General features: G+C 45.4%; 2 protein-coding genes across 6 annotated transcripts in view; both read left to right on the top strand.

The window, feature by feature from the left end:
* HMGXB4 (HMG-box containing 4) overlaps nucleotides 1-5,428 on the top strand; it is a 34,018-nt gene extending 28,590 nt beyond the window's left edge. For 3 of the 4 annotated variants that reach the window (XM_061125409.1, XM_061125410.1, XM_061125411.1), the window contains 2 exons: nucleotides 2,704-2,826; nucleotides 3,298-5,428. In XM_061125409.1, coding sequence (XP_060981392.1) covers nucleotides 2,704-2,826; nucleotides 3,298-3,342 — 168 coding nt within the window. In that variant the 3' untranslated portion in view covers nucleotides 3,343-5,428. The remainder of the gene's footprint in view (nucleotides 1-2,703; nucleotides 2,827-3,297) is intronic. The other variant, XR_009689795.1, reaches the window with a different exon arrangement.
* Nucleotides 5,429-8,447: 3,019 nt separating this feature from the next.
* TOM1 (target of myb1 membrane trafficking protein) overlaps nucleotides 8,448-13,127 on the top strand; it is a 44,782-nt gene continuing 40,102 nt past the window's right edge. For both annotated transcript variants that reach the window (XM_061125413.1, XM_061125412.1), the window contains exon 1: nucleotides 8,448-8,601. In XM_061125413.1, the coding sequence (XP_060981396.1) occupies nucleotides 8,550-8,601 (52 nt within the window). In that variant the 5' untranslated portion in view covers nucleotides 8,448-8,549. The remainder of the gene's footprint in view (nucleotides 8,602-13,127) is intronic.

The raw sequence follows: 13,127 nt of genomic DNA, 5'->3' as shown, positions 1-13,127 counted from the left end.
GTATCTGCAGTGGACTTCCCTGGTGATTCAGTGGTAAAGAAGCTGCGTGCCATTGTAGGAGACGAGGGCTCAGTCCCTGGGTCAGGAAGATCCCCTGAAGAAGGGAATGGCCACCCACTCCAGTATTCTTGCCTGGGAAATTCCATGGACAAAGGAGGTTGGCAGGCTACAGTCCATGAGGTTGCAAAGAATTGGACACAATTTAGTGACTAAACAACATGTCAGCAGTAAGCAGTAATTCCCCTTCTAATCCACTTTTCCCCAGACTTTAATCATTTGCATATATCTTCACAATTTTGCAATTTCCTCAGATCACTTACACTGTTATCTACTGTGTTTTTATTTAAATAAATTTATCCATGCTTTCACAATGATATCCTGGATATCACAAGTGTGGTATTCTAATCTTTTTACTAATGTACATTGGAAAAATGGATGTGCATTATCAACTGATTAATGTTCACCTGTATGCCATCTGAAATTAGTAAACTACTACACTTCAAGGAGCATTGATTTATGTAGTTGCTTATTTAAAATTGAATACCTGAAGCCTAATAAAATTATAACCATTATTATAAGTCTACACAACTCACTGTGAACAAGGTCAGCTTGCCCCACTGTGCAGCCTGCTGTCATTCTAGAGCTCTGCCACCTGAAGCAGTTAGAGCGGCAGTCAAGAGCACAGTGAGGGGTTCAGGAGAGGCTCTGAAAGGGAAGTGGGGTTCCACCAGGACCCGGAAGGACAAGCAGGACTTGTATCATGGAGATGACATCATAAACCAAGACAACAGTGCACATGTGCTTCTCAGCCCTGGCGTCTTTTGTAGAGATGGGTCTGAAGAGACCCAGTGGGGCTCTCGACCCCCATTCCTACCTTCGCCAGGTCTTTTAACTGTTTTATGTATTAAGGTTCCACTTGAGGTTTTATTTTCAAAGGGTTTTATTGCTTAAATGACGAAAAACTGGAACATCCAGTGCACAAGGTGGGGGAAGGCTGAAATATGAAGGGCACAGTACAAGTCACAGGAGGAAATGACAACTCAGGAGCTTCGGGGATGTTTTGAGTAGAAGGAGTGATCAGAGCGCTCATTTGATTTTCTTTGAGAATATCTTCTACTTTAGATTGAGAGTGAAGACACCAGAATTAGGGGAAAGTTATAACAATAGTCTAGACATGACAAAGATTTGAATTTAATTCAAATATTTACTGGAGGCTTACACTATACAGAACCCCAGTAGTTTTTGGGAGGATATAAAAAAGAATAGGACTTGGTTCCTGCCCTCAGGATGCTTATTGGGAGAGTGAAACAGAAAATATTACCTATAATTAACTATAAAAGTATGGAGCAATACTATTAATTGCTCTCGTTCATTGAACGCTCACCCAGGTAGCTTTGGGAGTGCTATACATGGAGTCTCTCATTTAATTCACATTGCATGTTTGTAAAGCAGAATTTGTGTTCCCTTATTTTATAGAAGGAAGAACAGACTTTCAGATTAAGGAACTCTCTGTGGAGTTTAGCCCTTAAGTGCTGAAATGGAGCCTTGAGTTTGGTGGCATGACCTCAGGGTCCATTCTTATAACCCTTTGCTTTATTTTCTGACTTGGAAGTAGGGGGAGACATTGGACGAGGCGAATGAAGGGAAAGAAAAGTTAGTGGTGGCAAGGCCTTGAGACTGGGCAGGTGTGTGAGTGATGATGACTTTAGCAGAGGAAGGAATGCTAGGAGGAACAGTAGGTTATTTCTCTTTACAGTGTGTTGAGATTGAGAAATGCCCAAAATGGAAGATCTAGCAGGAAGCCTGAAATGCAGTTTTGGAGATGAAGATGTTGGTAATAGTAGTAAGCATTATGGATACTTTCTGAGCAGTTACCAGGTAGCAAGAACCACCCGCAAGTACTGTACATCTGTTATCTCACTTAATCCCCTCCGTGCTGCAGATGCTCTTAGTACTGTCTTACAGGCACAGCATAGAGAGCAACTTGCGCCTTTCAGTGAGTGGGATAGCCAGGTTCTGAACCCAGCTGTCTGAAGCCCAGAGCTCCTTCTCTGATGGACTCTGCAACACTGCCTTCTAGGTCACACAGTCGCACAGTACTCCTAGTTGAAGCAGATTACACAAGAGCTCGGCAGCAGTATTTGCAGCAAGCAATCTTATTTCTTATCTCTTTGAATCACAGAGATAACAAACGATATGAATTCTAGGAGAGATTAAATTTTAAAAAGAACAGAAAAGTGGTATCGTCACCTGTCAAAAAGCTACATATGTGGAGAATTTGTGTGTATGCTTATATTAAACATTAACTTGTAGAATTCTCATGGTTATCCCATTTGAACTATATTTGTGGAGTTGGTGAGAAAATATCTTTTGCATTCATGACCTCTACAAATCTTGCCAGCAGTTCTCCACAATAGGTGAGGCTTTTTTTAATGTTTTTAAGTGTAGGGTTGTTTTTCTTTTTCCCCCCCTACTCTTCCTAAGTGACCAACCCAGGGTCTCCCAGAGGATACAGTGGGTTAGGAATATAGACAAGAAGCCTGGAATGTATTGAGTTTCCAAAGCGGAAACCTTCCATTTCTGCCACAAGTTTCCTGGAACTGCCCAAGACTCAGAGAGCCGTGCGAGGCAGTGCCCAGGGCCGGGAGGGGCCCCGCGAGTGTGATGCAGGCACCCCTCCTCCTTGCATGCTCTCCCTTTCAGGGCATGGTGGCTGTGTCCGGCAGTCTGTCCGTGCTTCTGGACTCCATCATCTGTGCGCTTGGCCCCTTGGCGTGTCTGACCACACAACTACCTGAGTTGAATGGCTGTCCCAAACAAGTCTTGGTAAGTTTCCTTGTTTCTTGGGATCTAGGAGGGGCCAGAGCCTTGGAAGCCGTGTCAGGCACAAGCTCTTAAAGCTTCCTGGATACCACACTGCTGTCAGCCAACGGAACGTGACACTGACTTGAATGTGCACTGGACCCTCAGTGAAATCGCAAACACGCCATTTCCTAAGATTTCTCTCCTTTGGAGAGAAGCAGTGTAACCCCTAAGGTACTGCACCTCCTGTGTTTCCTATTTGCTGTTCCAGAGACGAAGAGAGTACAGGAGTCTGCTGCCACTGTTTTACTAGGCTTAATGGGAGACGTCAGCAGAAAAGCTCCCAGCATAACAGACAACAGAATACCATCTTCTCTCCCCGTTCTCTCTAACTCCAGACTTCTTTTCTGATCTCTCTCCCCTAAACAAAGAAATATGTCTTGGGGAACTAAGGTAAAGTACTCTTCAACTGAAACTTTTCCCCTTGTTTTGCAGTCGAACACACTCGACAACATTGCTTACATCATGCCTGGACTGTGAGCAGACTCTTGGGACAGAAACCTTATCCTGCCCTGTTGCTGGCTTGTGTGTATGTGACTGTTCCAGATCCCTTCACTGGCCTCTGGGTGTAGGTTTTAAATTTTTATATATATGCACATATATATATATGTAAAATGTAAAATATATACATAGGACTGTAAGTACTTTGCTTTTAATAATTTTATGAAATAGCAAAGGTTTAGCCAAGAAGAAACCTTGGCATGAATATGGGCTTGGAATTCTTTCTTCTCCTGTGGTGGATAAATCTGCCTTAAAAATCAATGTAACTTGGGGGCTGGGGGCTAGTTTTGGATGCCAAGTGCATTGTGGTAAGGTTGGCTAAAATGTGATTTTTTTCCAAACTCAGTTGTACCTCCAGACCCATCACTGACCATTTGCCTTACCTGTCTTACAGTCTGAAATGTAATGGGAAAGATTATGGGAAGACATCAGTTAACTGAAAATACAAAGCTTTTCAACTTGAAGTGACCTAGGTGGGAGGCGATAACATCGTTCCCATCTGAAAGTTATTGTGATGGCCTAAGTGAACTTAGTAGAGGGTTCATTCCAATTCCTGCTCTATCGGTGTCCACGTCTCAAAACTTATTGTAATCATTGGTACCACTGGCAGCCTCTGTCTGGGCCAAGGAGTTTTGTGAGCCCTGGAGTGGGTCAAGCCATCAGTCACCAGTTGCACAGTCTGTGCTGCGAGCTGACCCGGAGCATTTGGTCTGCAGCACTGAGAGCTGATATCTTCCACGGGCAGCATCAGCTCAGCTCACAGTTGTGCCGCCTGGTTGTTGGGCGGATACGGAAGGTGAGCTTTGCCCAGCCTGATTCCTGGGATCTTCTCATTGGCTCCCCTGCTGGCCAGAAACATGGCGTTTCGCATTCCACACATAAGCGAATTGCAAAAAAAAAAAAAAAAAGTACTGTGTTCTCATGTAGGTTTATTTATGTGCGAGTATGAATGTGTTTTAATTATGTGTATTTAACTCTTTAAACTCCCTTAGATTTTAATTTATCCTGTAAATTTCTGTATATATAATTTAAAAAACAAGAGCCTCCACCAGCAACAGCATGTGGAAGAGACTAGATTTGTCATTTCTTCCTCCCCTCCTTCCTCTGGCCTCCTCTGCAAATTCCAGATCACCCACACTTTAAGGTATCGTGCCTCAAGACAGAATCATTATGTTGGGATTCTAGTTCTTTACAATTAAATAATGTCAAGAAAGTGAAATAAAAAGGAATGTTACCATTCCCAGCTGCCCTCATTTCCAAAGAACCAGATTTTGCTTCCCAGTTTCAAAGAAAACAGTTGAGCCCTTCAGGGTTGTTTTTAAATTTGGCGCAAGAGTCCACATCAAAACCAAGCTCTGAGGTGACTGCTTGCTTCCCTTGGCCTGGATGGAGCACTGAGGCATCAGTGTCGATCTTTGAGGATAGTGCCCCCAGCCGGCATCCTGTGTAACTCCTTCCATCCTTCCTTCCTTCCCTCTCATCCATGTGGTCACAGGGCTGTGTTCGTTAAAGGTATTCTGGCTGCCGAATGCCTTTCTCACCTCAGAGCAGTTTTGAGATTGAACTGGGGAAACAGAAGGGTACAGGAATGTCTGGGAACCAAAATTACGAAGAGCAGAAATCCTGGTTTGTTTTCGTGTGTCAGCACTTGTCACACACCTCCTCTCTACCCATGTCATTTTCCTGTTGGACACAGGGTATCGAGGAAGGGGCCTGGGAGACACGGATTAGGACAGAAAGAAGTCAGTTCTGCCATCGTCATTTGTACACATTAATGAAGTCCTGACGAGAGCCTGCTTTGTGTTTGTTTGTTTTCCTTTAAAGTCCAACCCTGTTGTATTTGTATTTAAAATTTGTACACATTTGTATGATAATCTGTTCCTTGTGGTATTTGGTACTATTAGAGGAAAAACTTTGGATTCAGACCTTCTTGCAGTTTTTATATCATTGTTTTATTTTGTTTTTTAAATAAATTCTAGCAGTTTGATCCAAATCCCATTACAGTTGTATAAAGAAATAAAATTTTGTACTTATATTATTAAAAATCACATTTTTAATATTTGTAGTCCAGTGTCAGCTATCTTTTTCCTGTGGCTAACCAAAGTTCCTATGAATATTTAAACCTCTTTCACATTTAAACAAAAAAAGCCCATCTGGAATAGAGGTCAAGTGTCTGATCAAAGCTATCTTCCTAACATATCTTGCTCTGTTTCTATTAACTTTTACATTGAGGACTTTCATCTTCTCTTTTGCTAACTGCAAAGCCAGTGGCTCTGTAAGTGTAGCTGTATTCACTGGCAAATGAAATTGTATGCACATTATATTGTTGGCCTAAGTCAGATATCTATCAGTCTTGTGTAAGAGTCGCATCCAACTTGTGTGCTAAATCATGTGTTTCAGTACTGTCCTGATTTGCTGAGTTACACTGGATTGGATAAATCACTTAATTTTTATAGGTATCTGCAGTCCCATCTATAAAAGTGTTAATGTTACTTCTCTGTCTCCCAAGCCTTGCAGCCAGCCAGCCTGACATGTATGTTTAGTAATACTGTGAACATCTAATATATGAGATTAGACCTTTCAAGGTAAAATTTTCAATGCAAACACAAAGTGTTAATAGTCATAAATAGCAAATTATGATTGGCTGTATGGCTCACTTCTTACAGAGAGGCAGCAAGAAAGAGATCACCATATTGCTGAATGAAGAGAGTGTTGTGCATATTTTATTACACTTAATCCTCCCCCAAAGCTTTATAAACATTATCCCCTTTTACAAATGAGACAGATACAGGAAAGCACTTTCCCTGAGTTTAAACAGCTAAGTAAATGGCAAAGCCAGAATAAGCACACTGGAACAGCAAAGGCCGAAGCCGAAGCCGAGGCTCTCCTCTACCCCAAGCCACTTTCAAATTTAAATTGTGTATGTAATTCATCAGAATCCTCCATTATCTGCAGTCCTGAGCAAATGTGATTGCAGGAAAACTATCAGACCTTTTCATTGTCCAAGTGTTCTTTTGTCCTAGCGGGACTTTACTATAGGGACCTCACTTTTCTTGTCATACTATGGTCTTTACATTTTGAAAGCAGAGTATCTTAATTTTTTTGTTTAAAAGTACTTAAAGGTTATAATCAATTATATTACATTTATGCACTGTCAGTCTTAAGGGACTTCAACATTTTTATCCATAGTAAGGCATTTGATATTGATATTGCTAAAATACTTAAAAGAAAAAATTAAAACAGACTATTTACTGAACAAGTTTGTTCCCTGTTAGGAAATAGTTTGAAGACATAGTTTTATACTGCACTTAATGTTTGCCATTTACGTTACTATTTATTGTATTGACAAAATCTACACATTTCCATTTCTAATTTGATAGCTGTACAACTTTCTGTCTGCATGGAGTTAATATAATTTCACTCCCTGTTTGGGGGTATGTGGGTGGTTTCTGCTTTCTTACCATGAAGGATAAAACTATGACTGTTCTATTCTCTGTAGTAAAGCCACGATCTGCCTATAATCACTTCAAACCAGAATGATGCAAGAAGGCAAGAACTTCTAGTCATCTAACATAGGGATATTAAAGATTAATGGAAGAATCCAAAGGAGAATCATGCCAAATACTTTCCATACTAACAAGCAATATACTTAAATGAAAAAAAAACATAGAAGGTACCTACCTGACATGAAAATCATCATAAGTGCACATCCCCCCTTTATAGGCTAAATACCATTACTAATTTAAATTTTCAAGCATTAGTCATAGTGCTGGACAACAGTGAGAGAAACAGACATAGTATCCCAGCCTCAAGGAGCATATAGACTACTGGGGGGACTGGGCATGTATTAACATGTCTCATGAGCATTATTAAAACACTTCAAAGCACAGGAGTACATGATTTCAATAAAGTTTTTATATCATACAGTAAAGATGTCAGACCCTATTGATTGCTCAGTTAACATACAGAAGTGATAAAATTGTAATTCAAGTTTTCTATCATCCTAAATTTGTGAAATTTACTAGCCTTTCAAATTAAAAATTCACAAATATGTTCGATAAATACTAAAGCACCTCACAGTAGCTCAGACTACCAAAGCACTGGTTATTGTATCTTTTGGAGTACATGTCATTAGAAGCAAAAAAATATAACCGATAAGATATCTAATGAGTAAGTGACACAGCTGAAACATGGCACACGGGAACATGGAAGAAGATATTTGAATTACAAAGCTGGAGAAAGCCTTTGAGATTCTTAGCTTGGGGTCCACTGGTGTACCTCAGGGACCCCAGAACCCCCCTGAGGTACAATTCTATCTCGCCCTTTTTCTTCAGAAACGCTCCAATGCTTTGTACAATTTCTCAAAGGAACCTGTGACCTAAAAAAATAAAGGTTATAAGTCCTTGATCTAATTCCAGAATTCAGAGAAAATGGAAGCCTGCTGTTTGAATCACACAGTAAATGAGTGGCAGAGATGTGTCCTAGGACCCACTCATAACATTTGCATGCTTTCTGCCACCCTGAGCTCTAGCCAATAACTAGCTGCAGTTCACTGAGGTGTGTCTCGGTGTCAAGGTCTCGAAAAACCTTGGCCCTTGCCTCCTATTTGAGGTAAGGGAATCTGGGCTGCAAACATGACGCATTTTGCAGTCAGGAGACCTCAGCCTCAAACAGGAAGCGTCCTCTCTGGGTAGGGAGGCAGCAGGACAGAGAGGCTGTCAACCCCAGCAGCGGGTGTGTAGTCATATTGAGGTCCCAGGAGCTTAGACTAAGAGCTAGAGCTTTGGTCTCGGCTTGCTGGGTAACCTTACCCAAGCCATTTCCCTGGTCTGAGATTGGGTTTTCCAGATGTGAAGAGTTCAAAGACCGCGCCCCTAAATCCTTAAGGAAGCATGGAGGGCGTGGCTTAACGAAACACACGCCCTCTGGTCCGCAGTCGCCCTATGTAGTGCGTGACGTCCGCCGACGCCGAGTTAACCGCAGTGAGGTCATCGCCCTCCGCCTCAGGGCGCCGACACTCCACGTCCGGGGCGGGGCCTGCGGCTGGGCTCCGGGCTCCAGACTCCCTCTGCCCCGCCCCGGCCGCGCCTCCTCGAGGACGGTCCAGCGCGTCACGTGACGGGTCCGCGGCGCTGGCGGTTGCTGTCAGCTGATTCCCCGGCTTGGTGGCAGCAGCAGCAGTGGCGATGGACTTTCTCCTGGGGAACCCGTTCAGCTCTCCGGTGGGACAGCGCATCGGTGAGTCCGCGGGGCCCCGCGCAGCCCCAACGCAGCACTCCGCGCTCGACCCCGGCCCCCCGGGGCACCTCCAGGTCCCGAGTCACACGCCAGAGGGAGACTGGGAGGGGAGTGAGGCTGGCGTGTCTCTCCCAGACCCGGCCCCGCCCTGCCTCCCGCCTGCTTTGATTGACAAAAGCCGCTGTCCACTAGGAAGCCTCGGCTTGTGATGGATGCCCACGGCAGCCAATAAATAAAGAGAGGAGGCGGGCCCGGGCGGTCGCGGCTCAGCCAATGTGCAGCTGCTGGGGTCGCGAATCCAGGCAGAAAGTTTTGGGGGTTAAAGGGACTGCGTGGTTTTTGCAGTCCTTGGGTCCCTCGATGGTTTCTGCCGTCACCTCCCCCGCACGGGTTGCACCACCTGGGCTCTTGCCATTTTCTTCCTGGCTCGTCTGGAGCTGCGAACGCGGATACCTGAGAAGGGCTGGAAGTCCATTCTCAAGGACCAGGAGGCTGGGGCTTGGCGGCCGGGCGGGCATGTTGCGGGCAGGCGGCTGGGAGCCTTTTCTCCGCCCAGCCGGGGCTAGACGCTGGGGAGTCCACCCCACAAGAAGACCAGGCCAAAGGCTCAGGAACTGCCGGCCGTAGCCACCTCACCAACCGGCCCCTAATGGACCGCGTGGAGTCGCAGGTTCGGAGCTGGAAGGGATCTTCAAAACCACCTGATTCGGCCTCCCTCATTTCTCAGCAGATGGGAGGGCCAAGCCCTCTGGGCGAGACACAGGCTCACTCAGAGCCCAGGTCTCCTGACTCCCTTGGCACCTGTTGACTGGAGACTTACTAATGGTGCGGCGTTGGCTGTCTGTAGAGGATCCCTCCCCTGTGATTAGGGGATAATAATGATCCCTGCCTCCTTGGGGTTGTTGTGTAGGTTAAACTCGTTCATAAGTGTGAAGGATTTAGTGCCTTCCACGTGGCAGATGCTCTGTTAAAGAAGGTGGTAATATTTATTATTGTTACTGAGACACCACCAAATGAGGGTTCCAAAATCCTGAGAATGGCTGAACAGTTGGTCTCACAGACACTCACTCCTGCCCACCAACTCAGTGAAGCCACAGGCCATGGCCCGGACACTTCTCCAGAACAGTCTGGGTGTGCCTTCTTGCCTGAATAAACCGAGGGAAGTACTCTAAAAGCCTCTCTCTATCTTTTTGATGATTTTTAGCCTTAAGTCCAGACTGGGAAAACTGGATCTTTTAGACAAGACATTCTTTTCATTCTTGCTGTCTTAGAAGTCAAACCTCACTTAAGTCTGTTAACCCAGCTCTGTGTTGAAATTGCCCCCCGCCGGCTGTTTGTGGCTCTTTTGAGGTTTTGTAATCAAATGTATTCAAGAGGATGCTGTCAGCAGAGAATTTACACACCAGGAAGTTCCTGGACCTAAGAGGGGCAACTGCTCTCTCAGGACCCTCATCCACCTGCTACACACACACACACACACACACACACACTCTCTCTCTCTCTCTCTCTCTCTCTCTGATGACACACACACGCACACACACTCTGATGAGTCATTGTTTGGGAGCTGAAAAGAGAAGGCAGCTCATCTCTTGTCTGTATTTCTCCAACTGTAGAAACCTCTGCTTTTATCACATGTCAAGCTTGAGACTTCCTACCCACCCACCCCCAAAAAAGAAAAAAATTCTGGTTCACAGTCAGCCTAATATGCCAGAGGCTTTCTAGAAAAGCTTGTTGGGACTCCAGGCTTGAGTCTTCTCTTCTTACCCTGAAGGGTTACCTGTTTTGGGCAAGAAATATTCAATCCAAAGAGCATGCTACTAACTCTTATTCCTTTAGAGCACAGACCATGTTTTACTGCAGGAACAGTCCTTATCCTGGGGCTCTTCTAATCCAGAGCTATCATCAGAATCCCCTGGAAGACTTGTTATAGCATCAAAGGCTATAGATCTGAGGTGGCCACCAGATTGAAAACCTCCATCCTAGCCCATCCCCTTCACTCTACACTGGAGACTGAGGCCAAGAGAGGGAAGGTGGAAAATAGGACTCACCCAAGACCCCAGTTACATGGTCAGAAAGCTGAGATGAACCCCTCTGAGTCCCTGAAATCTGAAGCAAAGCTGAAGAGGCTCTAAAAGTACAATTAAATGAATAATGTCTGCTGTTTGAGTTAATACCCTCAGTATTCCTTTTCTTTTCTCCCCACCGCCCCTCCCCCCCGCCTCCACCCCCGGGGGTGTGGGGGAGCAACAGCCCTGATCAGCTGTAATTACTAATGACCTAGTATGAGCTGCTTGCATTTCTATAAACTGCAGGATTGAAATAATCTCTTCTCCCGCCTGCCAGCTTCATCCCCCTGTTGAGCGTAGAGCCCTGTCCAGTCGGCAGCGCTGACTGTAGGTCCTGATGGTGTAAATCAGAGCTCAGTGTCTCTCGACTCAGAAAGTTTTCAGTCACCCATTCACACCCCTTTCTGCTTGCTGCTCGCTCTGCCTGGAATGCCTGCTGCCAGTGCCTCCTTCAAAGCTCCAGGCATCATCACCTATTCCATGAGGCCTTCGTTGACCCCTTCAGATCCAGCCATTGCTTTTGTGCCCTCCTATCACTCTAGCTCCTCAGGCTCACTCCCTGTCTGCCTTTGGGCTCTGAGCCTCTGCTTCCTGGGTGGAATGGTGGTTATAGCAGCATTCATTTCTCAGAGTGGTTGTGAGAGTGAAGTGAGATGCTCTCGGAGAGGGCCTGGCCCATTGTCAGTTTGCAGGAAACATTGTCATCATTTTTATTATTTTCACCAACGTCACACTAATAAAGCACCGAGGCATTCTGTTAGTAGTTGTGCATGTGATTCCTCTGCTGGACTAGGCTTTGTGAGAACAGATTCCAAATCTTACTGATCCAGACCCTAGGTACTTAGCATCGTGCTGACACATTACTGGAGGGAAGAAAGGAAAAAAGGAACGTAACAGTTTGTGAGCAAACACCAGGTGCCATACTTGTTATCACAGTCCTATTATCAAACCCAGGTTTGTGTGCTGGATGTGCAGTGAGGCCAAACAAACCAAAGTGGGAGTTTGGAGCAGAGAAAAGTTTGTTACAGGGGCCAAGGAAGGAGATTGGGCTATGCATACTCAAAAGACCCAAAATCCCATTGGTTTTCTGGGAGGAGTTTGTAAAGGCAAAATTAGGAGGGTGGAACTCCAGGGTTTGTAACTTGCTTCTGATTGGTTGGTGGGAGGGGCTCCTGGAATCTTAGGCATCAGCTTTCTGGTTCCATCCAGTCCGGGGTCCGAACTTGTGCAGGCTTGAAGTCACCCTCATCCACCTGGGTGGGGCCCCAGCTCTGATAGTAGAACTCAGAGATGTGTATCAGATTGTCAAGTAAATCCCTTGAGAAGGAACTAGGACTCTTTTTTATTGTTGCACTATTGTTTCTTGACTGCTTTTCTTTTGTTTCCGGGTTCCCTCCCTCCCCTAATGAGTAACTGAATCTGCCCTTTGAAACTCAGGGAAGATTTAGGAGACAGCAGCCTTTTCCGCATAAACAAGAAATGGGGAGCACTGAAAAGCTTTCATGCCCAGACGGGCCCTGCAGAATACCAGCGGGTTTCAAAGCCCGCTTTTCTTTGATACTCTTCAGTCTTGGGGGGAACAGGTGTGGGACAAGAAAGGGAATAAAGTTTTGGATAAAGAAATTAATATGAACTTGACAGAGGAACTCAGTTTTAGGGGGAGTCGGTTTCAAGCCTACAAGGTTTTGCTGTTTTTTTCCAATCACCAAAAGTAAGTCTGAAAGAAGGTGTCACTTCCCAAGGTTTCCCAGCTTTCTAGAGTCGGGACCCAGACCCAGATCTCTGCTTGCAGAGCTGAGGTCCTTTCTTGCACCCTCACCACTCTGCCTCTGGCTGGTCAACGCCAGTTTGAAATTTGGAGCAGCCCAGCCCTCCAGCATCCACAGCTGTTGTTTGGCCCACAGACCTGCTTTTCTGCTTGTGGCACACGCTGGGCCCCCGAATGTTTCCAGGTCTCTCGTGCTCAGTCGGTCAGTCGTGTCCAACTCTCTGCGACGTCATGGACTGTAGCCCTCCAGATTGCTCTGTCCATGAGACTTCCCAGGCAAGAATACTGGAGTGGGGTGCCATTTCCTCCTCCAGATCACTCACCTGTCAACTAAATATGCGCAACCTACAAGTTGAGAATCATGTTTTGTCTGGAGCCCTCACTGAGAACTACAGCCCGGGAGGCAGTCTCTCAGATAGCTCCGAGGGACTGTTCCAGGTTTGGTGGGGGTGGGGAGCCAGGAGATATATGAGTTTTTGCTGGGGGTGGGGGGAGGGGGGAGGGAGGGTGGACACAGTCAGACATCAAAAGATGACTGCTAATCACAAAAAGCAGATATCACAAATTAATGATTTTAGTGCTTTTCTCTGTGTGGGAAGATGAAAGAGTTTGGGCTTTTTGAAGGCATTCCTTTGGTATGCATCTTCACTATCTAGGCCCAGTATACTCTTTTTCTCCATCCTGAACTCTGC

Source organism: Dama dama, chromosome 22 (assembly GCF_033118175.1).
Source record: "Dama dama isolate Ldn47 chromosome 22, ASM3311817v1, whole genome shotgun sequence".
In the NCBI taxonomy this organism is placed as follows: domain Eukaryota; kingdom Metazoa; phylum Chordata; class Mammalia; order Artiodactyla; family Cervidae; genus Dama; species Dama dama.
This window is presented reverse-complemented; position numbering and strand designations above follow the sequence as displayed.